This window comes from Pan troglodytes, chromosome 3, assembly GCF_028858775.2.
Source record: "Pan troglodytes isolate AG18354 chromosome 3, NHGRI_mPanTro3-v2.0_pri, whole genome shotgun sequence".
NCBI lineage: Eukaryota > Metazoa > Chordata > Mammalia > Primates > Hominidae > Pan > Pan troglodytes.
In genome coordinates this window covers 109357770-109384573 of record NC_072401.2, presented here as the reverse complement: position 1 = coordinate 109384573, position 26804 = coordinate 109357770, and the positions used below count along the sequence as shown (strand labels likewise).

General features: G+C 37.3%; 1 protein-coding gene and 1 long non-coding RNA gene across 5 annotated transcripts in view; one reads left to right on the top strand and one right to left on the bottom strand.

Annotated features, from left to right (window-relative positions):
* The window catches only part of LOC104006161 (uncharacterized), a 79046-nt gene extending 65962 nt beyond the window's left edge, over positions 1 to 13084 (top strand). For both annotated transcript variants that reach the window (XR_008547584.1, XR_679750.4), the window contains exon 2: positions 12929 to 13084. This is a non-coding gene — a long non-coding RNA (uncharacterized LOC104006161). The remainder of the gene's footprint in view (positions 1 to 12928) is intronic.
* The window catches only part of SGMS2 (sphingomyelin synthase 2), a 90520-nt gene continuing 72149 nt past the window's right edge, over positions 8434 to 26804 (bottom strand). For 2 of the 3 annotated variants that reach the window (XM_009448103.4, XM_016950960.4), the window contains exons 4-7: positions 23813 to 23930; positions 20109 to 20262; positions 14746 to 14912; positions 8434 to 13128 (exon numbers count right to left, since the gene is read on the bottom strand). In XM_009448103.4, coding sequence (XP_009446378.3) covers positions 12925 to 13128; positions 14746 to 14912; positions 20109 to 20262; positions 23813 to 23930 — 643 coding nt within the window. In that variant the 3' untranslated portion in view covers positions 8434 to 12924. 3 annotated transcript variants of the gene reach the window in all.

Genomic DNA, 26804 nt, shown 5'->3' with positions numbered 1-26804 from the left:
GTGTGTGTGTAGGGGAGTGTTTTATTTCATTTAGGTTGTTCAGGGAAGGCCTCTTTTAAATAGACAGCTGATCACCTGATGGACGGCTTTTAGATACCTGGGGAAAGAGCATTCCATATAGAGGAAATGGTAAGTGTGAAGGCCCTGAGGCTGAGGTGTGCTGGGAGTTTTCCAGGAACAAGGAGGCCATCTGGCTAGAGTGGAAAGAGGAAGGGAAAGGTGGTAAGAGATGGAATCAGAGAGGTAGCAATGTAGGGCATTTTAGAGATGTTGATCTTTACTTTCAGTAAGATGGTGCATCACTGAAGAGTTTTTGAGAAGGAATGCCATCATTTGGCTTGTATTTTAACAGAATCACTTTTGCTGCCTCTAAAGGGGCAAAGATCAAACCAAGGAGCCCATTAAGAAATCGATTTAAGTATGTCACAATGTATTACTCAAATCCTCTATTAGTAAATATCTAAGTTATTTTCGGTTTCTTTCAATTAAAAATATGCTGAAATGTCAGGAGTTTTTTTGGGTTTTTTTATTGTGGTAAAAATATGTATAACATTTACCATGTTAGCCATTTTTAAGTGTACAGTTCAGTGGCATTAAGTACATTCACAGTGTTGTGTAACTATCACTGCTATTTCCAGAAGTGTTTCATTATTCCAAATAGAAACTCTGTACCTAATAAGCAACAACTTGTCATTCTCCCTTTCCTTTAGTCATAAGCTCTATTCCGTTTGTCTTTATGAATTTGCCTATTCTAGGTACCTTATTTAAGGTGAATCATATGATATTTGTCCTTTTGTATCTGGCTTATTTAACTTAGAGTAACATTTTCAAGGTTTACTCATGTTTGTAGCATGTGTCAGAATTCCATTCCTTTTAATAGCTGAATAATACTCCATTGTTGTATATATCACATTGTTTATCCTTTCATCTGTTGATAGACACATAGATTGTTTCCACCTTTGGGCTACTGTGAATAATACTATGAACACTGGTGTGCAAATATCTGTTTGAGTCCTTGATTTCAATTTATTTGGCTAAATACAGAGCAGTAAAATTGCTGGATCATATGGTAATTCTTTTGGGGACCCAACATGCTGTTCTCTACAGAAGCTGCACTATTTTACATTCCCACCAGCAACAATAAGGGTTGCAATTTCTTTTATTATTTTTTAATGGGTTCTGTAAATGAAGAATGCAATTTGTTTATATCCTCACCAACACTTGTCATTTTGTGTTTGTCTTTTCCTTAACAGCCATCCTAATGGTAGTAAAGTGTATCTCATTGTGGTTTTGGACTTGTATTTTTCTAATGACTAATGATGCTGAGCATCTTCTCATATGCTTTCTGGACATTTATATATATTCTTTGGAGAAATGTCTATTCAAATCCTTTGCCCATTTTTGAATTAGGTTGTTTGGTTGTTGCTGAGTTGTAGGATCATTTTAGATATTCTGAATATGAATCCTTTATCATAGAGGTCCCCATCCCCCAGGCTGCAGACTGGTACCAGTCCATGGCATGTTAGGAGCTGGGCTGCATAGTAAGAGGTGAGTAGAAGGCCTGTGAGCATGCATGACCACCTGAGCTCCACCTCCTTTCAGATGAGTGGTGGTATTAGATTCTCATAGGAGCGCTAACCCTGTTGTGAACTGTGCATGCGAAGGATCTAGGTTGCATGCTTCTGATGACAGTCTAACTACTACCTGATGATCTGAGCTGGAACACTTTCGTCCCGAAATCATCTCCCTCCTCCCTGCTGGTCCGTGGAAAAATTGTCTTTCACGCAACTAGTCCCTAGTGTCAAAAGGTTGGAGACAACTGCTTTATCAGATATAGGATTTGCAGCTATTTTCTGTCATTCTGTGGATTGTCTTTTTGCTCCCTTCATACTGTAATTTGATGCAAAAAAGTTAATTTTGATTAAGTTCAGTTTATCTGTTTTTTATTGCTTATTCTTCTGATGTCATACTTAATAAGTCATTACCCAGTCCAAGGTCATAAAGAGCTTCATCTGCTTCTTCTAAGAGTTTCATAGTTTTGGCTCTTAAATTTAGGTCTTTGATCCATTTTTTGCATTAATTTTTGTATGGGGTATAAGGTAAGAATCTAACTTCATTCTTTTGTATGTAGATTTCCAATTTTCACAGAACTGTTTGTTAAAAACACTATGCTGCCCAGGCATGGTGGCTCACACCTGTTATCCCAGCACTTTGGGAGGCCAAGGCAGGCGGATCACTTGAGGCCAGGAGTAAGACCAGCCTGGCCAACATAGCGAAATCTTATCTCTACTAAAAATACAAAAATTAGCTGGGTGTGGTGGCACGCACCTGTAGTCCCAGCTACTTGGGAGGCTGAGGCACTAGAATTGCCTGAACCCAGGAGGGGGAGGTAGCTGTGAGCTGAGATTGTGCCACTGCCCTCCAGCCTGGGTGACAGAGTGAGATTGTGTCTCAAAACAAACAAACAAAAACAATAACAACAAAAACAGCAATCCCCCCCGCCCCACCCCAATCCTTTCTCCATCTAATGGTCTTAGTACCTTTATTGAAAATCAACTGACCATATATGTGAGAGTTTATTTTGGGGGTCCCTATTCTATCCCATTAGTCTGTATGTCTATCTTTGTGCCAGTACCACACTGTTTTCACTACTGTACATTTGGAGTAAGTTTTGAAATCAGGAAATATGAGTTCTCCAACCATTCCTTTTTCAGTAGTTTTTGCTATTCTGAAAAATTTGGGCATACTGACAAACAATTTGGCTACTATTTTACTCCCTTCAGATTCCATATGAATTTTTGGACAGGTTGTTCTATATCTGTAGAAAACACCATTGATATTTTCATAGAGATTGCATTGAATCTGTAGATTGCTTTGGGTAATATTGTCATCTTTACAATATCAAGTATTCTAATCCATGAACATGGGATGTCTTCCCATCTATTTGGATCTTTAATTTCTTTCAGCAATGTTTTGTAGTTTCAGCACACAAGTCTTTTGCCTCCGTGGTTAAATTGATTCCAAAGTACTTTACTCTTTTGATGTTATTATAAATGATATTATTTTCTTAATTTCCTTTTCAGATTGTTCATTGTTAGTGCATACAAACGATTGTGTGTTTTTGTCTGCAAATTTGCTGAATTCATTCATTAGATATAACAATTTAAAATTTTTCATTTTAACTTTTTAATTTTTAACTTTTCATTCAGACTCATGATTTGAAATCTAAAGTTTTTCTGTTGAATTTTTAACATATAAGATCATGTCATATGCAAATAGTTAATTTTACTTCTTCCTTTCCAATTTCAATTCCTCTTATTTCTTTTTCTTGCTTAATTGCTCTGGCAAGAACTTCCAATACTATGTTGAATGGAGGTGGAGAACTGGGCATTCTTCACTTGTTCCTGATCATTCTTGACATTTCCCTTTTAGAGGAAAAGCTTTCAGTCACCACTGAACATGATGTTAGCTGGCTTTTTCATGATAACTTCCTTATGTTGAAGCAACTTCTTTTTATTCCTAGTATGTTTAGTTTTATCATGCAAGAATGTTGAATTTTGTAAAATGCTTTTTCTGCATCAATTGAAATGATCATGTACTTTTCACTCTTCATTCTGTTAATGTATTATGTTGATTGATTTTCATGTTAAACCATCCTTGCATTTCAGGAATAAATCTCTTTTGGTCTTGTTATATATCCCTTTTAATATGCTGCTGAATTCAGTTGGCTAGTAGTTTGTTGAAGATTTTTGTGCCAATGTTTATAAGGTATATTAGTCTTAAGTTTTGTTTTTTTTTTTGTAGTGTTTTTGTCTGGCTTTGGTATTGGTGATAACTGGCTTCACAGGCTGAATTAGGAAGTGTTCTTTCTTCTTTCTGGAAAAGTCTAAGAAGTATTGGTGTTAATTCTTTATTTCTTTTTTGAGACAGGATCTCGCTCTTTTGCCCAGGCTGGAGTGCAGTGGTGTGATCACAGCTCATTGCAGCCTTAACCTTCCAGGCTCAAGCAGTCCTCCTATTTTGTGCCCAAGTATCTGGGACCACAGGCATGTGTCACCATGCCCAGCTATTTTGTTTGTTTGTTTGATAAAGATGGGGTTTTGTTAAGGTTGCCCAGGCTAGTTTCAAACTCCTGGGCTCAAGTGATCCATCCACCTTAACCTCCCAAAGAGCTGGGATTAAAGGCGTGAGCCACCACGTCTGGCTACTTTTTTCCTTAAATGCATAGTAGAATTCACCAACAAAGCCACAGTTCAGGGTTTTCTTTGTTGAAAAGTTTCTGATTACTCATTCTACCTCCCTGCTAATTAGAGGTCTGTTTAGATTTTCTATTGCTTCATGATTCGGTACTGGTAGGTTTTTTGTACATTTGTTCATTGTACTCTTATAATCCTATTTCTGTATAATCAGTGGTAATATCTCCACTTTCATTTCTGATTTTAGTAATTTGAGCCTTCTTTTCTTAGGCAATCTAGCTAAAGGTTTGTCAAGTCTGCTGCTCTTTTCAAAGAACCAACTTTTCATTTCATCGATTTTTCTATTATTTTTCTATTCTCTATTTATCTCTGTTTTAGTCTTTATTATTTCCTTCCTCCTGCTAACTTTGAATTTTATTTTGTCTTCTTTTTCAAGTACCTTAAGATCTAAAGTTACATTATTCTTTTCTAAAACATATGCATTTATAGGTATACATTTCATTCAGTGCTGTTTTTGCTGCATCCCATAGTTTTGGTGTGCTGTATTTTTGTTATTTGTCTCAAGGTATTATCAAATTTCCCTTGCAATTTCTTCTTTGCTCCACCAGTTAAGTGTGTTGGTTAATTCCCACATATTTGCAATTTTTTTCAGTTTGGGCAATTTCATTTTATATAGCTCCAGGAGAAGACTTGTCACTTCTTTTGTAAAGGCTGCTATACAAAACAATATTGAACAATTATTTGTTTTTGAACTGAACTCTGATATAATTTAATCTCAAAATCCTCTGAGAACTGCCCAAACTCTGATATTCTCTCCAATATATAGGCAGGTTATTAAAAAATCAACTCACTAGTTACTGGTGAAATACAGTAAATTTGTTGGTGGTACAGGATGGTACTAAACATATTGTGTCACTGTGCTGGATCGGCTGGAGTTATTAGATTGGTGCAAAAGTAATCGTGTTTTTTGAAATTAAAAGCAATGGCAAAAACCGCAATTACTTTTGCACCAACCTAATACTTGGGACTGGGATAACAGGATCACTCTTAATCCCATGGTCAAGGGTGCCATAGATTAGTGAATGAAATCTTCTCTTTTTATTAGAAAAAAAGACATTTCCACACTAGCAATTCATCATTCACTTTTCTGGAAGTTTCTGGAGAGATTACGGCTAAACAATTCATGTATCTGATTAGTGTGCACTATGTGGGAAAGGCAGGCAGAGTGGGGGCTTTGGAAACATAATCTGAGACATATGACATTAAAACTCATTGACAGTGAGTTTGCTTTATTCTAACAAACTTGTGGGTTCAGACACTCGAGGATTCTTGAGGAGTTCTTTTGCCTTCAAGGCCATTTTGCACTAGGAGCCAACTTTTCTCCCCTTTGAAATTAGTAAATTGTAATTTTAAGAAAAATCTGTAGCATGTGACAAAGAACCTGTCCCAAGGACAGTTTGCTTCTGAAACTAATTTCCTAACAAAACCCTAACTGTGATGGTGACCATAGTAATTACGACAGGGAGGCAGCAAGCTATAGCCCACAAAAACAAAACTCAAGTTCTAGCTCTAACATTTATGAACCCTTTCATGTCATAAAATGGGGTCACCTTCTCTTGCCTTGCTTACTTCACAGGGTTTTGTGAAGATTAAAGAATGTATGCCAAGCGTTAACTGTAAAATGCTATGTTTGATTACAGGTGCCACATATGGATTAAATGTGCATTATATATATATATCTATATACACACACATAGTAATACATAATCCATTACTATCCTAACTTAGATTTAAAAATGTATGCCAAGCGTTAACTGTAAAATGCTATGTTCGATTACGGGTGCCACATACGGATTAAATGTGCATTATATACATATATCTATATACACACACAGTAATACATAATCCATTACTATCCTAACTTAATACAGTATTATGCTTCTGATATTCTTATGTATTAGAAGAAAATAAAATTTACATGTCAATTCGTGAAGCATCTGTGACTTTACTTACAAGCCCACAAGTTAGCCTGTTCCTGTTTCATTGGATGCTAGAAGACACAAGACTCCTGAGTCAGAGACAAAGGACTTCACTACACATAGCATAGCAGTATCCAAAGTGTCAGCATGGTCCCTTTGGCTCCCTTGTCTCTCAAATCCCATGGGGATGACTTGGAGAGGTGAAGACAGATGTTACATATGCAGTGGGTTTGCACCTCAACTGAGGACCACTGAGCTTCGCATTTTTACTGCTTTACAGTAAACAGAAAAAAAGACTTCTCTTTATTTAGGGTAATATGCTACCTCATTACTTAACATTGCTTACTGCAAATACAATCCTGAGAAATGGCCTGGGTAACAGGAGTTAGGGCCTTGCACTCAGCATGCCCAGCAAAAAATGTGTTGGATGGATGCTCAGAGCCCATGGCACATTACCTCTCCCAACCTTTGGATGAGATAAAACATGACCTCTCCCACCTTTGGATGAGATAAAATATGACCTCTCCCAACCTTTGGATGAGATAAAATTTGATGTCTATTGTGCAATTTTGCTAAAATATTAAATAGAAAAGAATGGTAAAATTCAGTGACAATGCATCCAGAAAAGCAATTCACTTCCACTTCTGAAACATCTAGCTGGCTATGAAGGCCCTGACCAACATTTCCTAAAACTTACAAACATTTCCTAAGACTTGCATATATTTTATGCAATTGAAATTCTTATGATGTGACTTAGGAGTTATGGGCGAGTCTTATAGTGCAGACATTTCCACTTAAATGTCAGGAATTTTATGTATCAGCAGCTCTAGTGCATGGCACACAGAATCACTCAAATGGTTGGTGAACATAGTCTAGTTTCCTGTCTTCCTGTGTCTCAGCAGGAGATTCAAAATATCAGGGAAGATGAATATTATCAAAAGTTGTGGCGACCTCTTAATAGCATGATCATCTGGAGAGACTGAAGGCATTACACAGGGTCAAGACTGTAATGACCTGCAATCAAAAAACCTTACAGACTTGAAGCTGAGTCCGTCGTTAAGTAGACATATAGATCATATAGATACTTTTCTATCTTTAAATGTGGTGGGGATGAGATGGGGGTTGAAGTAAGCGAATTTAAATTCACTTTCTAGTGAGACTAGCATCTAATCCTGGTGGCAAAACTTGTTTGGACACACCACTACATTCTAATTCTAAAATCAACAGCTGTGAGGTAGAGATCTCAAACCAAGCATGAATGATCACCATTCTTTTTTGTTTTAAAGTGGTTTTAATTACTTAGGAAACTTGCCCATGATTAGTGTGATTGAAAATGCCACTTTAACTGCAGTTGTAAAGTGCCTATTGATTCCTTATTGGAGTAAGAGACAGAGTACTACTTTAAAAAACTTCACTATCCTCAGTACCTTCAAAAATGCCCAGAGAGTTTTATCCTCTCGTAGGAGGCACACTCAAGAGCTTTTGTATGAAGAAAACAAATGGAACCCAGAATGAATTAGCCCCTTAGTAAAAGTTCCTGTTAGTCCCTTGCACGATGAACAAGAGTTCACGTTAGTTTCTTGCATGATGCATTCTAGATAAGGGCAGACTTTGAAGCTATATGGCCAGCAAAATCAGCATGCCAGTGTTTCCACAGGATGATGGGAATGTCACTGTGATGAGCTTTTCATCCAAGGTCTGGGTGGAGGTGGCAGAAAAACTATTCTGATCTATGCTCTATCATTTCTAGATAATCTAAGGATAAAGCCTGGACTATCTCCTGTAACTTACTCTTTGAACCTTATTATCTTATCCTATTCACTTCACCCCAATGAATTGCTTTTACAAAATTTATCTTGGAGGAGGGGCATTTGTCATCAGCAGATTCAAAACCTACTTACCGCACCTTGCTGTTGCAATGTCTAGCAAACTCCAGTTGAGGATATTACCTTAGGCTTCTGTCTTGTGAAGGCATAAGGAGACCTAGTGACAGAAAGGGGTCTGCTTTTCATGAGTGACTTTGTCCTCTTGTGAACAATGAAAATCAGAATCATGGAATGTGTGATTATTTTCTTCTCTGTGAATGACCTTGTATTGTTCTGAATTATTTTTCACCTTAAATCCACTAATTGAAAGTTATTACTTTATTTTAAAAATAGTGCTTGAAGAAAATATCCCTCTTGCGGTTTTAACAAGTACTCTAAAACTAGAACTCTTTTAAAAATGACACATTTTGTAAATGGAAAGAAACAGTAATATTAATTTTGAAAAGACTGTTGATGTCACTGTGGTTTATTAGGTAAATACAAAGTATAGGCTCTTGCATTTTTTAAAAAGCAAAACCAAAGAGATTAGAAACCAAGTACACATATCCTCTTTAGAAGAGAAACATAAATCAGTTTTAACAATTAGGCACTTAAAAATGTAAATGTAAGACAACATTATAGAAGTATAAACTATAGTTACACTCCTAAATTCCTCCTGAAATGTTTACAAACACAAAATCACAAGCATGGAAAACAAATTTCCTCTTTATCAAAAAAGGAACCTGAATTTGAATCCAATGTGATAAACCAATGATTAAGGTACTGGTGGGTAGGAGAAAAGAGCTTCTGAAATTTACATATTTGATTAAAATGTAAGCATTTCATAAAACTATCACAATAGCATACAGTAGATATCATAATGAAAAATATATGTCAGGAAAATAATGAATCTAGACTTAAAATTTTACTTTACAACAAGGCACTTAACACATTGAAACAGTACAGTAAATTTCCAAAAGAATGCAATTGGCTACCTCTGAAACCTTGTAATAATATTTCTTTTGTGAATATACGGTAACATAACCATACATTTTGCAGCATTAATCATTGCATAGGAGGTAAATTAAATAATGAATTCTAACTTGGCAATTAGATTAGTTTTTGTTCATCGTTTCCTCTTTTTCTTTTAAAGGACAGTTTTAAATAATTTCACAATAAAGCACTCTTCTCATTCATGATTTATTTAGAACACAGCATAATGAGTAAGAAAATAAATCAGAACTTATAAGGTGTGTATCTGTATAAAAACTTATCTTTGGGTAACATTGACATGATTTTCAGTGTTTGGGTGTTAAAGTCAAGAGCACTTCTTAATAGAAGAAATATTTTCAGCAACTGAGTCAAAGGAGTTAAATTATTGCAACACAAGGACATTAAAAACAAATACTAAAAATCTTTATATATATAAATAGAAAAGCCTTCAACACATGGCATATAACTTATAATATGCTTGATTTAAACGTGTAAACTCATTAAGAAATTCCTTCTCACACTTCCTTACACTACAGAGGCTAGTGCATTAAGATTGGCTTAAAGTTTTCATCAGTTTTACAGTGCAAAACAAAAACAAAAAAGAATTAAGAAAGAAATGTTCAAACTATTCAAGGGGCAAGATGTGAACTTTCAACTAAAAAAGAAACTGCATGAGTTCTGTCATGTAAAAAAAACCAAGACAACAAATTTGGTGTTTCAAAGTAAACAAAACATAGGTCGTTTTAAAGGGAGACACTAATGATTGTGATCATGAGAGGTAAAAATGTTCTACAAATTTTCTTTGATCAAATGGATACAAGGTTAGAATTACAAGTGCCTATAATCTGAGCACATTTTACCTTTGGGAAAGGTTTAAAATGCTTTTAAAATAATTCCTTTCACATGATACTTTCAGATTATTGGCAAACAACAGAAAACAAATGCCTTTCAAAAACTTGAAAACAGGCTTTTAAAAGTGGTGTTTGCATTCCAAGTCATAAAGTATATTGCCACAAGGGGGCACTGGTAATACAGGAAATAACCCTAATGCAATGTCATCCACAAACCAGAGTAGACTCAACGCTCACTCTCAAAACAGCCTTCCTGCCACAGCAAAACTTGTTTCCCAAGATGCCAGTAAATTAAGTAACAAATTCACAATTAGTTCAAGTGGACTCAGGAAAGGATGCTTTATTTTCAGATCTAGTGGACAAGCTCAAAAACTAGAATCTGAGAGAACTTCATTTGAAATGAGTTAGAAAAAAAATGTGGCATACTCTATAGGAATTATATGTTATAGGTATTTCACAGACAACCTAAATTACAGGAAAAGCTTCAAACAGGAGCATAGACTTAAAAAAAAACAAAGATAATAAGATATGTATCTTAACTGGCAAAGAACAGGTACCCCAAACATTTATGATTTCAAAGGCAAGATCATACTTGTTTTATACCTTCAGTTTATATATATATCATACTTGTTTTATATCAAAGTGGCACATTGGGTTGAAGCTCAACTTTTCTTTCCTACATGTAAATGGGTTTTACTATTTGTTTTATTTTTCCATCTTGAAATTTTGATTCCCCCACCCTTATTTGCAAACCATGGACTTCCTCAACTCGATGACAGAGCTATACGACACATGCGTGTAAAGACATGGCAGCGGCAGTGTCCACATTGGCATCACAGGTGTTTTTAAAGTTCTTTAAAAGGTGATGGTTTTTTTTAAATTAAAAAAAAACTGGATTACTTGACTAAAATCCAAGGCTTACTGTTTCAAGGATCTGTAGTAATTGGTGCACAATTTTTTATTTTATTAAGTTTAAACACTTTTTCTTATTCAATAGATGAAAAGTGAGTTATCCAGACACAGATGAATAAGGCTGTAAGGTGTATCAGTTTGTTTTATTTGAATTAGAGGCTCAAGGAAAACACCAGTGTTAGGAGAGCAAAATCCAGGCTTCTGTGTCAGATGATTTTCTTTACAATCGGGCAACAGGAACTTAAAAATCAGTGTTTTCAAGCAGAATACCTTGTTCTTGCACAAGTGTTGCTAGTTAATAAATGAATATAAGTGAACATTATATAGAATTATGTCTAAACTCATCAGGTAAACTAAGTATATGTTTATTATTGGTGTATTTAATAAGAAATACTAGAAAATTCTGTGTGCTTCAAAGCCTGCCAAGGATGTTTGGGGTTTTAATTCTTGTTTAAAATAACTGAATTAAAGAGTCTTGCTTCATGACTTTAAATTCAACTACCTTTCCCTTTAGTGATTATTCTATGACATACAGAAAAAGCCATTCTGAAAACATACACAAGATTTTAGCACCAAAGGATGTTGACCCTTCTGAACGATTTGCGTTGTGTTTTTCTCAAGCAACTTAAAGGTCAATTTTGTGTAGTCAAGGCTGACTAGTTTATAATGATACATTTGGGGATGTTTTCCATTCTAAATGAAAGAAAAATTTCACCTTCAATATAAACATAACTGCCTCCTTCTACCCGCATTGGCCTCTCCACCCTCTGCCCCAGTGTTGATAACTTTGCAACCTTAAAACTTTTCTAAGGTTTTAAAAGTCTTGCAAATTAACCTTCAAGTAGTTAAGAAATTAAGCCAAGAATTATCCAAAAGATCCAATAGCATTAAATAATGCACTAAATCTGGTAACATTAAATCTGATCAGATTTTTTAATCCATTTTTTGGCATCACCTTAAAGAAATTTAGAAACAGTTATCCCCCTTCACTGTATAGCTGTAACTAACACACTGATTCTGAGAGTATATTATAGTGCAGCACCATGTTATTTTCATAGGGTAAAAGTAAAATTACTCAATTGCGGCATATGTCCTTAGGACTAGTTATAAGAAACTGAGTCTCTTGCTAAAAGCAAGGATACATTAACTTTCAGGTTCCATCTTGGTTTTTCCATAAAGTACAACATAAAAAGGAAGAAATCACCTTCAATGAAATTTGACCAAATACATTTCTGTGCTCCAATTAGGAGCCCTAAAATTGATCTCACACCAGGGCCTGACCTGGAAAGAAAACAGGCTCATTCCCCAAGTGGCGTGAACCTCAGTTGACACACACGTGTTTTCAGCCTGTGCTAGAAGAGTTGACTGCCCTGGGGCACCAGATCCAAATTTACAGGGCAGACAGCATCCAAGTGTGTACTCAAGGGCCACTCATTAGCAGAAACTATCTCATGTTTCCTGTGTATCTGTCATAGAGATTTTAAAGTGAAACATTTACACACATGTAAAATCTGTGGGGTGTGTCAAATACTTTTGTGTTTATTTGGATCAGCTTTCCTTTTTAAGATAAAATGATCTTTTAAAAACAAAAGAAAACAAAAAAAAGTGATACGTAGCGCATTGGGTGGCAGCAGCAGTGTGCACTCCTGGACTCAACCCGAACTTTCCCCGTGACAGGGTAGAAACAAAATTCACCCAAAGCTGACGCACAACCCACGGATCTCCCCCTTGCTAAACCTAATGCTAAAAACCACTCTCAACATTAGGCAGTTCTATTTACACAGTGGCTGTAGATGTCCAGATATTTTATTTAAAATATTAACACATTCTTCTGACCTTGGGCTGAAAAATATCCTGAAAAAATTCTGAAGTAGAGGGTTTTGGTGGAGAAAGAATAAAGAAAGGAGGAATATGTTCTTTGGCACCTCTTTAACAAGCTCATTAGTAAAGTCCCGGGGTGGGGGCTTGTCACCAATGAATGAAGAGCTGCAAGAGAATGTATCTTTCTCAGGATGAAGAAGAAAACCAGTCAAAGGGCAATACTTTGTTCATCTTTCTAATCGTTTACACAAAATTTGGTCCATTTCTTCATTTACCAGTCAGTTCTCCTAAAATAAAAAACAAAACTATACCTTTGGTTACAGCGTTAACTCTTTTGGTGTAAGAGCTGATGCCTTTGTTTTGCTCCTCAGGTCGATTTCTCATTGTCTTCACCAATCTTCTGAACCCGTGAATACTTTTTGCATGATGATTTGAAGCAGCCAGGAGGCCAAGACAGCGGCCAGGAGAAGCAGCAAGGAATTGAGCCTTGTACATTTTTCTCAAAAAAATAAAAGATGGGGAACCACCATGCTCGAGATAAGAAATTAGTCTGTGAAGAGACCTTCAAGTTCTGTAAATGGTAGAAAAAAACTTAAATGAGACATATCTTTCTCAATTTGCATCCCAATTATTTTCTTAAATTGTCATTCACTGTAACCTAGGGAAAACAGAATTCAGAATCACATGGCAGTAATGATTTTCATGTCCTTTCCCTAACTCTACCATGACTCCGCTCCCCTAACACACCTAGGTGTCTTTCTTTCCTTTGTGGCTCATGCAATTTCTTCTGCCTGCAATTCCAGTAAGAATGGAGACTCTGGGAATGGATTTCAGAATTATTCAGGAGGAATAATTTTCAGGATGTGTGAGTGATCAAATCTAGGGGCCAAGCAAGTCAAAGAGTGAAAGAAGAGCTCAGAAGTTGAACACATTTAAGAGGAAAGATGAAAATTTTGGTTCAGTGGTGTCAGTAGTCAACTAGATGGAAGTGTAAGAAGGAAGATGGAAATGGGAGACTACAAAATAGGAAACAGAGCTACAAAGAGAAATAAAGTAATCCAAAGAAAGAGCATTTATTAGTGGACACCAAGAGTTGGACGTAGATCCTTTGGAAATGTAATATTTCAATTGCTCACAAATTCTCCAAATTGACAATATGGCAAGTCTATTCAAAGATAAGTAAGTCATGGTACACAGACCAACTCTATTACACCAAGGACACATACCAAGACTAGGAGAAAAGAGAGACTGGGAGGAATAATTCTGCCTTCGGACCAGAGGAAGAGAGCAAGAGTTAGAGACGGCTTCCTGGAAGAGGTGGCATTTGAGCTAGCTCTTTAAGTTTCAATGGGAGAAGAAAGAAAAGGCATCTGGAAACAAGGAAGCAGCAGTAGCAAATGAGGAAGAATCAGAAGGGAAGCCAGAGAGCACCATTATCACCAGAGGATATACCAAATCCAGTCATTCATAAGCTATTTATTTTGTGTGATTTTAAACAATAGCTGCTATCGGCTGGGCACGGTGGTTCACGCCTGTAATCCTGGCACTTTGGGAGGCCAAGGCGGGAGGATCACCTGAGGTCAGGAGTTCAAGGCCAGCCCGGCCAACATGGTGAAACCCTGTCTCTACTAAAAATACAAAATAAAAATTAGCCAGGCGTGGTGTCGTGCACCTGTAATCCCAGCTATTTGGGAGGCTGAGGCACAAGAATCGCTTGAACTTGGAAGGTGGAGGTTGCAGTAAGCCAAGATTGCACCACTGTACTCCAGCTTGGGCAATAGAACAAGACTCTGTCTCAAAAAAAAAAAAAATTAAAAAAGTAGCTATTACCTTCTCCTTAAAATTAATTTAAGTTGAAGGCAGGATTATGTCTTACCCAGCTGCACTACAATGCTTTTACAGAGAAGGTTCCTAAATTTTAATTTAGTACATATATTTCTTCATTCTAGTTTAAGTTACCTGAATTAGCAATGCACTGTGCTCCATAACCTTATGGCATTTTTATCCATAAATGGCATTTATATTTGTGAAGTTCTTTGCTTTATTTTAAAAAGCAGTAATGGATATATGTTTAAGTGAATGTGGCAACATCGGTTATCCCCATTAGGCTATCTAAAACCCCATGACATGAAAAGGGTCCACTGCATTCAAAGAAAAGAAATTATCCAAGCATCTTCACTGCTCTCACCTTTTCATTGGCCATTGAATGGTACCACCAAAACAGTCGTGTTGTGATATAATAAGCAATGATCACATCGATAGTGTAGTGTTCGTGTGCTACAAGAATGCAGATGATCCCGGCAGCACTCAGCAGCCAGCAGATTAAATGATACCACCAGAAGTGACGAGGCGAATCTGGACAGTAGAAAAATTACAGAGTTAATAAGATTCCCAGAGATGAAAGTAATGATTACAGTCTGTCCTAACGACCTTAAGTAGAATAACCCAGGATCAGGAAGTCACCAGAAGGATAAAACTGATAACCTAAACTGAGTCACTATGAACTGCCCAGGATCTGCTCAGGTAGGAGGGAGGCAGAGGGGCTCCCTGGCAGTGGGCGTAATAGTCATTCACTGGGGAAGCTGGTAACACTAGACATTCTAGGCCTTACCCACGTGAATAAGCTGTTTAATAAGAAAGAACAGAATTGTTTCTTATTAGGTTTGCTGGAATTGCTGCATACTGGCTCACATAAAGGAGCCACTTTCCCACTGGAAAGAAAGATAGTAGGGGTCAAAAGAAAAGGTGGTTGTCTATGAAAATAAGGGGGGAAATGGGAAAGCAGGAGTAATTTCAGGTTTTAAATTTATATTATTTCTCCAGGGGTATGTGTAGGGTAAGGGGGTCAGAAGGAATGGCATTGTGGCTAGCAATATTTTGATTCTCAGCAATTTTACACTGTTATTGCCAATAGAAACTATAAAACATTCCCTCTGTAAAGGTTAGGGTTCCTAACCATTCACTTATGGACTCAGCCTTCCTGGTAAGGCCACTTAAAAGTTCATTCTACTTACTAGCTGTAAGAGACAACTGTGGCACTCACTGGTTTAAACATGATGGTCCTCCCCTTCTCACACAAGTGTTAATGACAAATATAACTGAAACCAGAGTTCATCTCTAGCAGCTTGGTGATCTGTTTTATTTTAAAGCTGTATTAGCTCACAATAAAAGTTAATCCAATAAACTGAAATTGATTTCATATTTAACTATGTTTACATTTATAGTGATATTTACATTCACATGTAGAAAGATGATTGAATAGCAAAAGGATCCATTTCCAGAACTTTATATTTATTTATTTATTTTTTGAGAGGGAGTTTCGCTCTTGTCGCCCATGCTGGAGTGCAATGGCACGATCTTGGCTCACTGCAACCTCTGTCCCCTGGGTTCAAGCGATTCTCCTCCTTTAGCCTCCCGAATAGCTGGGATTACAGGGGTGCGCCATTATGCCTGGCTAATTTTGTACTATTAGTAGAGATGGGGTTTCACCATGTTGGCCAGGCTGGTCTTGAACTCCTGACCTCAGGTGACCTGCCTGCCTCAGCCTCCCAAAGTGCTGGGATTATAGGCATGGGCCACTGTGCCCAGCCCATTTCCAGAACTTTAAATGAAATACCAAATCAGGTATCATTCAAATATAATCTCTTGGTAAAACTAGCCGTTGCTCTGTTGGTCCCAAATGGCACACAGTAAGAAAATAAACCTGTAGGGCATTTGAAAGTCTGATTTTCTAATTTTGGATATATTCCTTATTACTTGTCAGTTACTTCATTCTGCAACTAAGTTCTGGAAGAAAACTCATGGAATCTCAGAATTTTAATGGGAGAGGCCTTACTCTTGCAGTCTTAGGAGCCAGATCCAGTCCCCATAACTGTTGTGTTAGACTCAGGACATTAAAAATTGAATGAACATTGAGAAATCTGGAGGTCTCACTAAATATGCGTTCCCCAGCACCTCAGACCCTACCCGCCTCCCACCCCCAAGGTCTCTTAGCAACCCTGCTTCCCAACTTACAGGTCATCTGGGATTTACCTTAGAAGTTTAAAATGTTTAGGCAAACTAGAACTATTTTGCATTTGTTTATTCACAAGAAGCAAAGTTGAAGTAGGTCCAGAGGTGGCCTGAATCTTCTTTTTACTACTCACGGAATTGCAAGTGAGGTTTTAGGAACGGCTGGAAACCCCAGCAGTGCTTTCTCATAAAAATGTATTTCCTATTATGCTACCACATTGGGCCCACCACTCATTAACTGAGAACACTGGCTGACCCAAAGAAAAGATTGAATAGAAGCTGTTTTGAAATAGAATGGCAAAATGGTAATCCTCTTCTCATTCATCCCATAGGGATAACAATGAGCTAGGTGATGACACAAATAATAGTTAACATCACTGTCTGTGTGGAATTCTAGCCCTAGGGCGCATTAAATAATAGAGACTTGGTAGGGTGGCCAGGTGAAAAAACAAAAAACCAAAAAACTGTTCTCTACTAGCCAGATGATTGGCACTAACAGCTAGTCTGATTTCTCCAGGCTAATTTTATCATGAACCTACCCCCCAATTATAATATTTGCACGACTGTATGAAGCCCTCCCTTGCTAACCCCGAAATGGTCCTGGTGCCACATCTTCATGTGCTCTCACAACTAAATTTAAATCTACTCATGACAACAGAGCAAACAAGGAAAAGAGCCCAAACTGATCAAAAGGCGGGAAAGTAAAAAAATATATATATAAATGATACATCTAATTCTAGAAGCAGACTTTTCAAAGAAACCACTGGAACCACTGCTTACTCAGAACAAGAACATATGGTATAATTTAGAAGATAAATGTTTTTCCTAATTGCATAGAAAAAAACAGACACAAACATGGAATGCTCTGCTTACATACAAAACTGACTATAAACTGAGTTTGTGTTAAGTATTACAGATTTGTCCCTCTATTTCTAATCAAAAGTTGGAGAAAGCAGAATGGTATTCCTTGCACACTATATATAAATGTACACAATTTTAGAAACCTCTAGTCAAAATCATGTCTTGGGAAAAAATGTCTCTACATACTGAGAGGCCTTCATTAAAGTATAAAATCAATCACAAGTTGCCTTGCTGTTGCTCTGAGATGAAAGAATGTACAATAATGAGCAATGTCCCTGCTTATAGATAAGTAGACTATTCCTTGGCAATACAATAGAGTTAGCCAGCTTGAATTTCCAAAGTTCTAAACAGAGCCAAGAAATTAAAAGCAAAACCCCTGGATTCAGCCTGCTTCAACATGAATACCTGCTTCTCAAAATGATGGCTGTGCACTGTGGCCAAGTCACTTTCTCTAAGCTTAAGTTTACTCATCTGAAAAATGGGAAAAAATACTGCATCCCTCAGAGGGTGGTTTTAAGGATCAAATGAGTTAATGTACATCAAGGCCCTAGAATAGTGCCTGGGACAGAGTATTATGTCTATTTGCTATTATTGTTTATGAAGTTTGGCAGTGTCCCCACCCAAATCTCATCTTGAATTGTAGCTCCCATAATTCTCATGTGCTGTGGGAGGGACCTGGTGGGAAATAACTGAATCATGGGGGTGGTTTCCCCCATACCGTTCTTGTGGTAGTGAAATAAGTCTCACAAGATCTGATGGTTTTATAAGGGGAAACCCCTTTTGCTTCGTTCTCATTTTCTCATCTGCTGCCATGTAAAACGTGCCTTTTGCCTTCCACCATGATTGTGAGGCCTCCTCAGCCACGTGGAACTGTGAGTCCACTAAACCACTTTTTCTTTATAAATTACCCAGTCTTGGTTATGTCTTTATCAACAGTGTGAAAACAGACTAATACAGTTAATATCAGTTGGTTTTCAGTTATTTTAGAAAACTGAATCTAAGTTTCCTGGGGGTGTTTTTATTACTTTAAAACTACAGTGCCTTCACTCTGAAATGCACCTCTTCCCCCACCTCCACCCTCATCCCCATCTTCTTCTGTAATTTTTTTATGATCCTCAGATTATAGAGAAGATCCTAAACTCAAATGTACATCTACACTAGAAAATGACTGATCTTACATAGCATACTCATGGAACTTTCCTTGGGAAAATTAGAGTTAGAACCATAGCAACATATATCCTTCCATCCAACCCCCCAGAACCAATAACTCAATATTAGAAATGGAGTGACTAAATTTAAGGAAGAGACCATCCTCTGATGATGGTGCAGAGACAGATCCAGGACCCACCCCACCACCCCAAGAGTGTGAGAACAGAAATAAGGAAAAAGCTTTTAAGTCAAGTATGAAGACCCCACATGTATCCCACTATTCTCCCTACTGCAGGTCTGTATGTAGAATTTACAAAGGAAGCAACAAAAAGACGCTACAATTCTCACAAAAAAGACTTGACTTCATCTACTACAGAGAACCTCAACTCTTGTCATCTTACCCTCAAAGCAGAACTTAAATACCCCAGGTAATCAAAGGGGCAATAATTCACTTCTGCACCACTGAAGATAACCCTTGACTTCCACACCACCATTCAATTAGGATAAACCTATTTGGATGAACAAAGGGCCAAGAGAGGAGGGAAGAACAAGGAGGACAGGGGAGGGGAAGCTGCCTTCTGCTGCTCTCTGCTGAAAGACCCCCTTTTAAATATGCCCAGTGAAAAGGATTAAGATAAACCTCCAAAAAATACTGCCATGAGGTAACTTGGAACTAAATATGAAGGGTAATACTGACCAGCTTTGCAAACATGAAGGAAGAAGCATTATTACTTCAAAAAGATTTTGAGGTAATAGGCCTAAATATACAAATCCTCCGAAATATATAAAAATGGGACCTACTGGGCAGCTAAAACAGTACAACCCTACAAAGAACAAGACATGATTTTGGCCATAAAACCTACTAGAAAACCCAAGGATTTTGTATAATGTGAACTAAGCATATAAATATAGAAAGAGATTTTTATTTCTTGCCACCACATTTCTTCTTGAGAAGAAAATAATCGGTATTGGCAAAATGGTCCATGAAGACTCCTATGAAAGCACAGAAAGTGCTAGATGATGATGAAATTAGAATAAAGTGGGACTTGGAAATGTTTTAAAAAGGGGAACACATTAACCGAATTATTTGGAATGCTAGAATGGAAGTGTCCTACAAATAATTCAAAGGTCATTACATCTGTCTTTAGAATGTACCAATCCTTTTTGCAATAAAATTAACAATTAATTCCAATATTAAGATAGCTTTTCATACCTTAAGAAGTACTAACCAAGAAGGGAGATGTTTTAGAGGCATGTTAAATGCTAGAGAGAAGCCAGGGCCAGGTTTTAAGCCTTCAGGGTTCAAATCACATATGACTAGTTGAAATTTTATATTTTATATATATACAGACACACACGCACACACACACATTCACATACATATATACACATTCACATACATATATACACACACATCTGTCTCTTTCACAGCTTATCAATCCCAAGAGAATAAGGGCTCCTATCAATTTCAGGGCCCAGGGATCCCTCCCACTACAGCTATCAGTTCAGTGGGAATGGGCTATTACTTACATTCTTTGATGAACAAATAAGTCAGTGTCAGCGTAACCGTGTGACCGCTGAAGAGGAAGTCTCCACATAAGATATGTGATCCAGTTATGGACAATCCACCACCAGAAATCAATCGTAGAATCCGTTGAACTTTTGCCTGAGAGTCTCCATTGAGCTGAATGACACAAGAAGATTAAGAAGGGAATTTACAAGTGGCTAAAATCATGTTTCAGTCTAATTGTGTGACTCTTAGAAAGGACACCAGGTTGTGATTTTTTTTTTCTTTTTAACCTAGAAAGTCAAAAAGAATCCAAGGAGAAGCTCCTCAAACTGGGTTTTATTCATTTATTGGCAAGCTTTATTGACATGTTTTAAATTATTCAATATGTTACTAATAATATGTCTTGGTGGTGGTGTGTCCTTGGGCAAAGCTTTTAAAAATATTAATAACCAATGACTTCACCACAGCTACGTGCTAAAAAGCAGATCAAAGCTACTTTCTTTTTGCAGGGGGAAGTGAGGGTTTTGAATGGTTAATATTTGATTCAGCTGCATACCACATTACCAATATTCTCTGCAGTGTATTGGTATCTTGTATTAGGTGGGCAGCCTAAAGTGGACAGATATATAGCTGCATTAATGTCTGATCAAAACATTTACAATTAAGAAGAGGAGTTGCAACTCATTAAATAATTTAAATAGGTTTGAAAATGATGGATTAGGGATGTACTGGCAGCTTTAAAAATGAGTAGCTTTGATTAGGAAAAACATCCCCTAAAGAAATAGCCTGTGTGCTACGGCAGGAGGCTGGGAGAGCTCCTCTGGACAAGGTGCAGCAGCCCTGCAAAGCCACTGTGATGACAGTGAGAAACAACGCTGGGCTAGGCCAGGGGCCAGAGAGGTTTGTACCCCATTACAATTTAATCATACTGGAAGGAGTTGGTCCAAACTGTAGGCATAGAAAATTGGAATACTGAATTATTGAGGGGCTAGATAGGGTGGGGGATTCAAATCAGATAAGTATAAAGCAAATTGAGAAAATCAAAGAACAATGCTCAGAAAAAAAATCATGTAATAGAATACATGGAAGAGAAATACAGAAAGACCTTTTTTTTTTTTTTTTTTTTTTTTTGAGACAGGGTCTTGCTCTTTCACCCAGACTGGAGTGCAATGGGTGGCACATTAGGTACAGGAGAGACCAACTTGGCTGCTGCCAAAAAGGAAAGCTTATCATCTACACTGTTTCTTCCATTAAGAAGGTAAGTATCTGAGGTCAGGAGTTCAAGATCAATCTGACCAATATGGAGAAACCCTGTCTCTACTAAAAAAAAAAAAGAAAAAACAAAATTAGCCAGGTATGGTGGCACATGCCTGTAATCCCAGCTACTTGGGAGGCTGAGGCAGGAGAATCACTTGAACCTGGGAGGTGGAGGTTGCGGTGAGCCAAGATTGCGCCATTGCACTCTAGCCTGGGCAATAAGAGCAAAACTCATCTCAGAAAAAAAAAAAAAAAGAAGAAGGAGGTAAGTGTTTGGCCACCTATGGCCAAGATGAGGGATAGCTCACCCTAGAAAACTTTCTCAGGGACGGGAATGTTGCTCTCCCAGCCAAACATTCTTGTATGTGGAAAAATAGGTTTGCAAAGCTAAATCATTTCACATAATCCTTTTATAATAATGGGGCCAACACTTATGTAAACACACTTTGAAGAACACAGATTGTCTGACTGTAAATCAAAACTTGGGTTGGAGGTTGAAGCAAATTATAAGCAAAAAATTAAAAGTGAACCATAGGATACATAAGGGAGCAGGCAACTGGAAAACTAGGAAAGCAAAGCTTTCACTGTGATGGCTCTTGTAAGCATGTCTGGTGAGTTACAAGTTGTACAGGCATCAATTACTATAACAGATATGACACTTTTCCATAGTGAGTGGCTTCCATATACAAAGTTCTGCCATGCTTATACTCATGAAGGACATTCTATAGAGTCAGCAACACAGGAGACAAGATTTTGTAATAGCTTTGTAACCATAAAAATCTAAGCAGCACCCAAAGCCAGCAGATGAACCAAATTTAGAACACAACTCTGATGCCTGTTCTGTAACAGCACCTCACCTCTAGTCAAACTAAGTGATTTGTGTTTGTTTTACTGAACCATGATTCAGGCATATATGGCTTGCTTATGCTTCAGGAAGGGGTCCCGACAAGTGAACCTGGGAGATGATTAGTAAGGATGTTACTAGAGGTTCCACTATGACTATTTGTAGCTTGGCTATCCAACGGCACTGATGTGGCTTCCGAAGATTGCAACTCTTCCACAGAGGACAATCTTTAATTTACTTTCTTTCTGTAATCATAGCAATTCATCCTGAAAACCTCATCCGTTACTAAGATGGGTTTGCCTTCTTTTCTGTGGCCATTTCTCCATTTAACGCATTGCAACAGCCCCTTAGAAGTGTTTATTACACTTCTGAACTTCTCCCACACCTTAAATTAGCTTCACTAAAATCGGCCAGTGTTTAAATTCAATATGCACAGTTTTAATTACAGATATTTTCTGCTTTGATGGCTTTGGAAAAGTATAGCTTCTCCAAACCACACCTATATTTGGTGAGGGAGACTGTGGATGTCTTCAGAGAAGCTTGATTTTTCTTTCACCTCAGACATCTGCTTAGTGTTCAGTAAAATATGATGTTAGACTTCATTCCTTTGTCCAGAAAGCACATGATTTGTAATTTTCCATTTTGTAAACCAGGGTGCACTGAAGTCCGAGATGATTAACAGCTCTCTGAAGAACTCGCTCTTCCTGGATAAACTGTAATTCCTTCTTAGGATGGTTTCAGAAGACATCCTCACACACTATCTCAGTCAAAGGCCACTCTCTCTTTCCAGCTGCTAAAGAACCTTGGGGTCATCCTTGACTTCTTTCTGTCAAACCCATATCCAACTTATTAGCATATCCTATATCCCGAACTGAACAACTTCTCATTATTTCCACTGCTACCACTAAGGCTAAAGTTCCTATACTAGGCTGCGAGACCCTATGTGATCTGTGGTCTGCACACCCCAACCCTTCACAACTCCACTCTGAGACACCGGCCTCCCTACTCTTCCTTTAACCCACTGTGAATAAGCAATGTTTTAGCCTGCAGCTCTCATGCCGTCCACATAGCTCACTTCCTTGTCTTGGTTCCTGCCCAAATGCCTCGTTATTAAAGAAGCCTTTCCTGACCTCTATATCAAATAGAACCCTCAAGCAACCTTTCACCTTACTCAGCTTTGCTGTTCTGCTTGTGACAATCACCTGACAATCACCTGACTTATCAGCATGTGACAAATTATGAATTTGTTTATAATTTGTCATCCCTCAATAGAATATAAGCTCCAGAAGAGGGACATTGTTTGGGTTACTATAATCCCTGGTACATAAGCTTAATGCCTGTAGAATGAAAGCGTTAATGAATAAGTAAATGAGAAGGTAAAAAAGCAGAGTCAAACCCCCAATGGTAATTTTCAGTTAACAGAAAATACATTTTTTTAGCACAAAAGATATATATTTTATAAATACATTTTAATTTCTTCCCCTCAAATCTAAATAGAAAATAGAAAAGATGCTAGATTTCAGTTAACACATAGGGAAGTGTCTAGAAGAATGTATAATACAGGGTAAGTGATCAATAACTGTTTGCCTGATTTCTTCTAAGTGGCAGTTTGGAGGTACTGACCTTTGGAGCACACTGGAAATGCATTCCAGGCACAGGTAGAGTAGTAACATACATTGTAATGCAGCGATACAGGTATAAAGTTCCAATAATAAAACAGAATCTGCGTCCCACTATTGACCTAAAGGAAAAAATAGGGATGGGGAAAAACAAGTTTACTGGTTGGTTTTACTCCTAATGAAAAATAAAACAATGTTTAACAGGATAAAGAATAATTGGTACAGAATGGCATTAACAAACAAACCACAGTTTCACAGAGTTTAAAGGCTTACTTTTGAGTTGCCCATCCCTACAGTTTCATGGAGAGATTTGCACCACAGTTTTCAGAAATGAAGATTCACATACTGCAATAAATCTAGGTTGTTTGGCTTCCAAAGGATGTGTGTGTGTGGAGTGGGGGAACTAAAGTAGACGAAGAGTCTACATAATCACCTCTCCTCAAAGGCACTCTTTGCCAGAGAATGAACCTGTCTGTATTTTCAGTCAACTCATTGCATTAAAACCCTTTCTTGAGAACATATGAAAGGAATAAGCAGCCACAGTAACAGAGGAATTAACTAATGAGCCAAGGTGACATTACATAATTAGACACATAGGGAAATGTGACAACACATTTAGCCCACGGTATATAAGCAGGGTTTATTTGAGGACCATCTGAAGGTATTTTGACAATACGGGCATGAACTATTTTCTGTATGACTAGATTTTCAAAAAACTCTATCTTGAAAATGTCCAAAGTGTTCTCATACAGTTAATTACATTTAATAGTGAACGTGTAAGCTGATTATTTCATTCAATCTTGATCAAAAAAAGGATAAAAAAATCCCACAAGTCACTTTTCACTTTGTATTTTTGTGAGAAGAGCGTTGTCTTAACATCAGCCCCTGTGCTTCATGACCTGAGTCCTCAGCTTGAGGCAGGCTTCCCAGTGGATGACGGAGGATCCTGTCTTAAAAAGGGAAGGGCTCTGCCACTGTACCATTGCCTCATGGGTGTCTGAATGGGCATCATGGGTCTGAATGTCTTTAGTCCAGCTGAACAGGACAGCTCCTTTTCTGTTGTATAGTTAGGTCTGTCAGCTCTGGGCTCTGGGGATTAAGAGATGAGTGGGACTCCACATAAAGCCCCTAGACTTGCTAGGTGTAACTTCATTACTGCATAAAACATATTACTCTAGGTCTCTCATTTTCAGAGGTCTCAAGCTTTCAAGACTGGTAGTGATCAAAGACTTCTGAAAAAACAGGCAGTTTCAGGTAATGTGACATATTTTAAGTTTTCCCTAAGATTGTGGTTCTGACATGAATCAATGTCTAATTCAGATAACATTTGGAACTTCTAATTTCAAGAATTATGTATAAATATATATTTCAGATGTCTGTTTCCAACAGCTATTTTAAGAATATTCCAAGGTTTCTGGGGTCAAAAAAAAAAAATAGAAGGGAACACCACCTAGACTGGTAGATGAGAGTATTTATTTATCCCCAAGGAATTTCTTTAAAGGCTTGCTATTCTAGTTCTGCCTTTCCTGGTACTAAAAAGGAGCAGGTAATAAACAGTGCTGAGTTTCTTCCCTTGGTTAAGGGAAAACCAATTTAGCCTTTGATCCAACCTCAGGTTCCAACAGAGTGCTGTTTTGAATTGTGCTCCATGCTGTTAGACAAGGGGAAGTAATAAGCAGAAATTATTATGAGTCAATTACATTCATTCCAGCATTCTGAGTTCAGCTGTACTCAGAACAGAAAACCAACTTAGAAGGTGAAAGATGTACTCTACAGCCTTATTTAGGAAAAGAACTAGTGCTAATGACTTTTTCCCATAGCTTTGAAAGGTGCTTTTAAAAGAGAGAGCAAGCAACATTCCTCATTCAGCTGGGATGTTCAAAACAGGTTATAAAAATTATTCTACTAGTTACTAAAATGTAAGATCCAATTCTACTTCAAATGTAAAAAGGCAAACTTGTGTGAATTGCGACTGAAACAGTGGATATCATTAAAATGTATGGTCCGGCTATGTGACCGTGTGTTTGGACATGTTGAAAATCTAAGGTGGTAGGTAGAGGCAGTTAATAATAACTATCTAATGAAAATTCAAAAAGAATCTAGATGAAAATACAGCTAAATTGAGGGAAAGACTGTACTTCAGGGTGGAGTCCACATACTTACCAGATTCTGGACAATTTCTCTTTTCACACATATATCAATAAAACCTTGCTCTAAATAAAGGAGAAAGCAAATTATCTGCGGCCTTAGCAGGCTCTTACATTGTGTTAATTTCCAGACACTAAAGAGAAAAACACTGAAGTTCATAAATACATTTTTTGCTTTTAGCATAAAGCATCCTTTAACAATTTCAGGAGCAGGTTACTTTTTTAAGTAAAAGACAACTCATAGCTAAGTCTATTACTTAAGCATATTAAGGAAACACATGAAGAGTTATATTAAGGAAAATGCTTAGGAATGACTGCAGTTTGTGGAATAAGGTTTTAAGACTGCAAAGTTGCATTTGGGGAACTCTTTAACAAAGATAGACTGAATTCCTCTAATCACAAAACAGTAACAGTGTTAGGGTCTGAGTGGATATACCACATTGAGAGTTCTATAATTGATCAAGTAATGAAAAGTGTTACCAACTAAAAAACAATACAGCCAAAATTCTCTAAGAATGATCTTGTGGCATTAATACTGAAATCCTATTTGACTTGGAATCTTCAGATTGTATCCAAGTTAGCATACATTACATTTTTAAACTCTGTATTATGGTCAGTGTTTTGATCAAAATCATATTTTAGTGATTTAATTACTACCATCCCAGTGGAAAACAAATGTCTAAATGATGAATGAGAGGAAAGGAGGAATTAAGGAGCCTTCGTTTTTATGGACTAGGAGTCAGAATTCACATACAGAAGCAGAAATAACCACTTCAGGGCTATGTCCAATTCTTAAGTGTCTTCAAAGCAAAAGTACCTGACTTATTTCTTCTTGATTTCCTACTATTC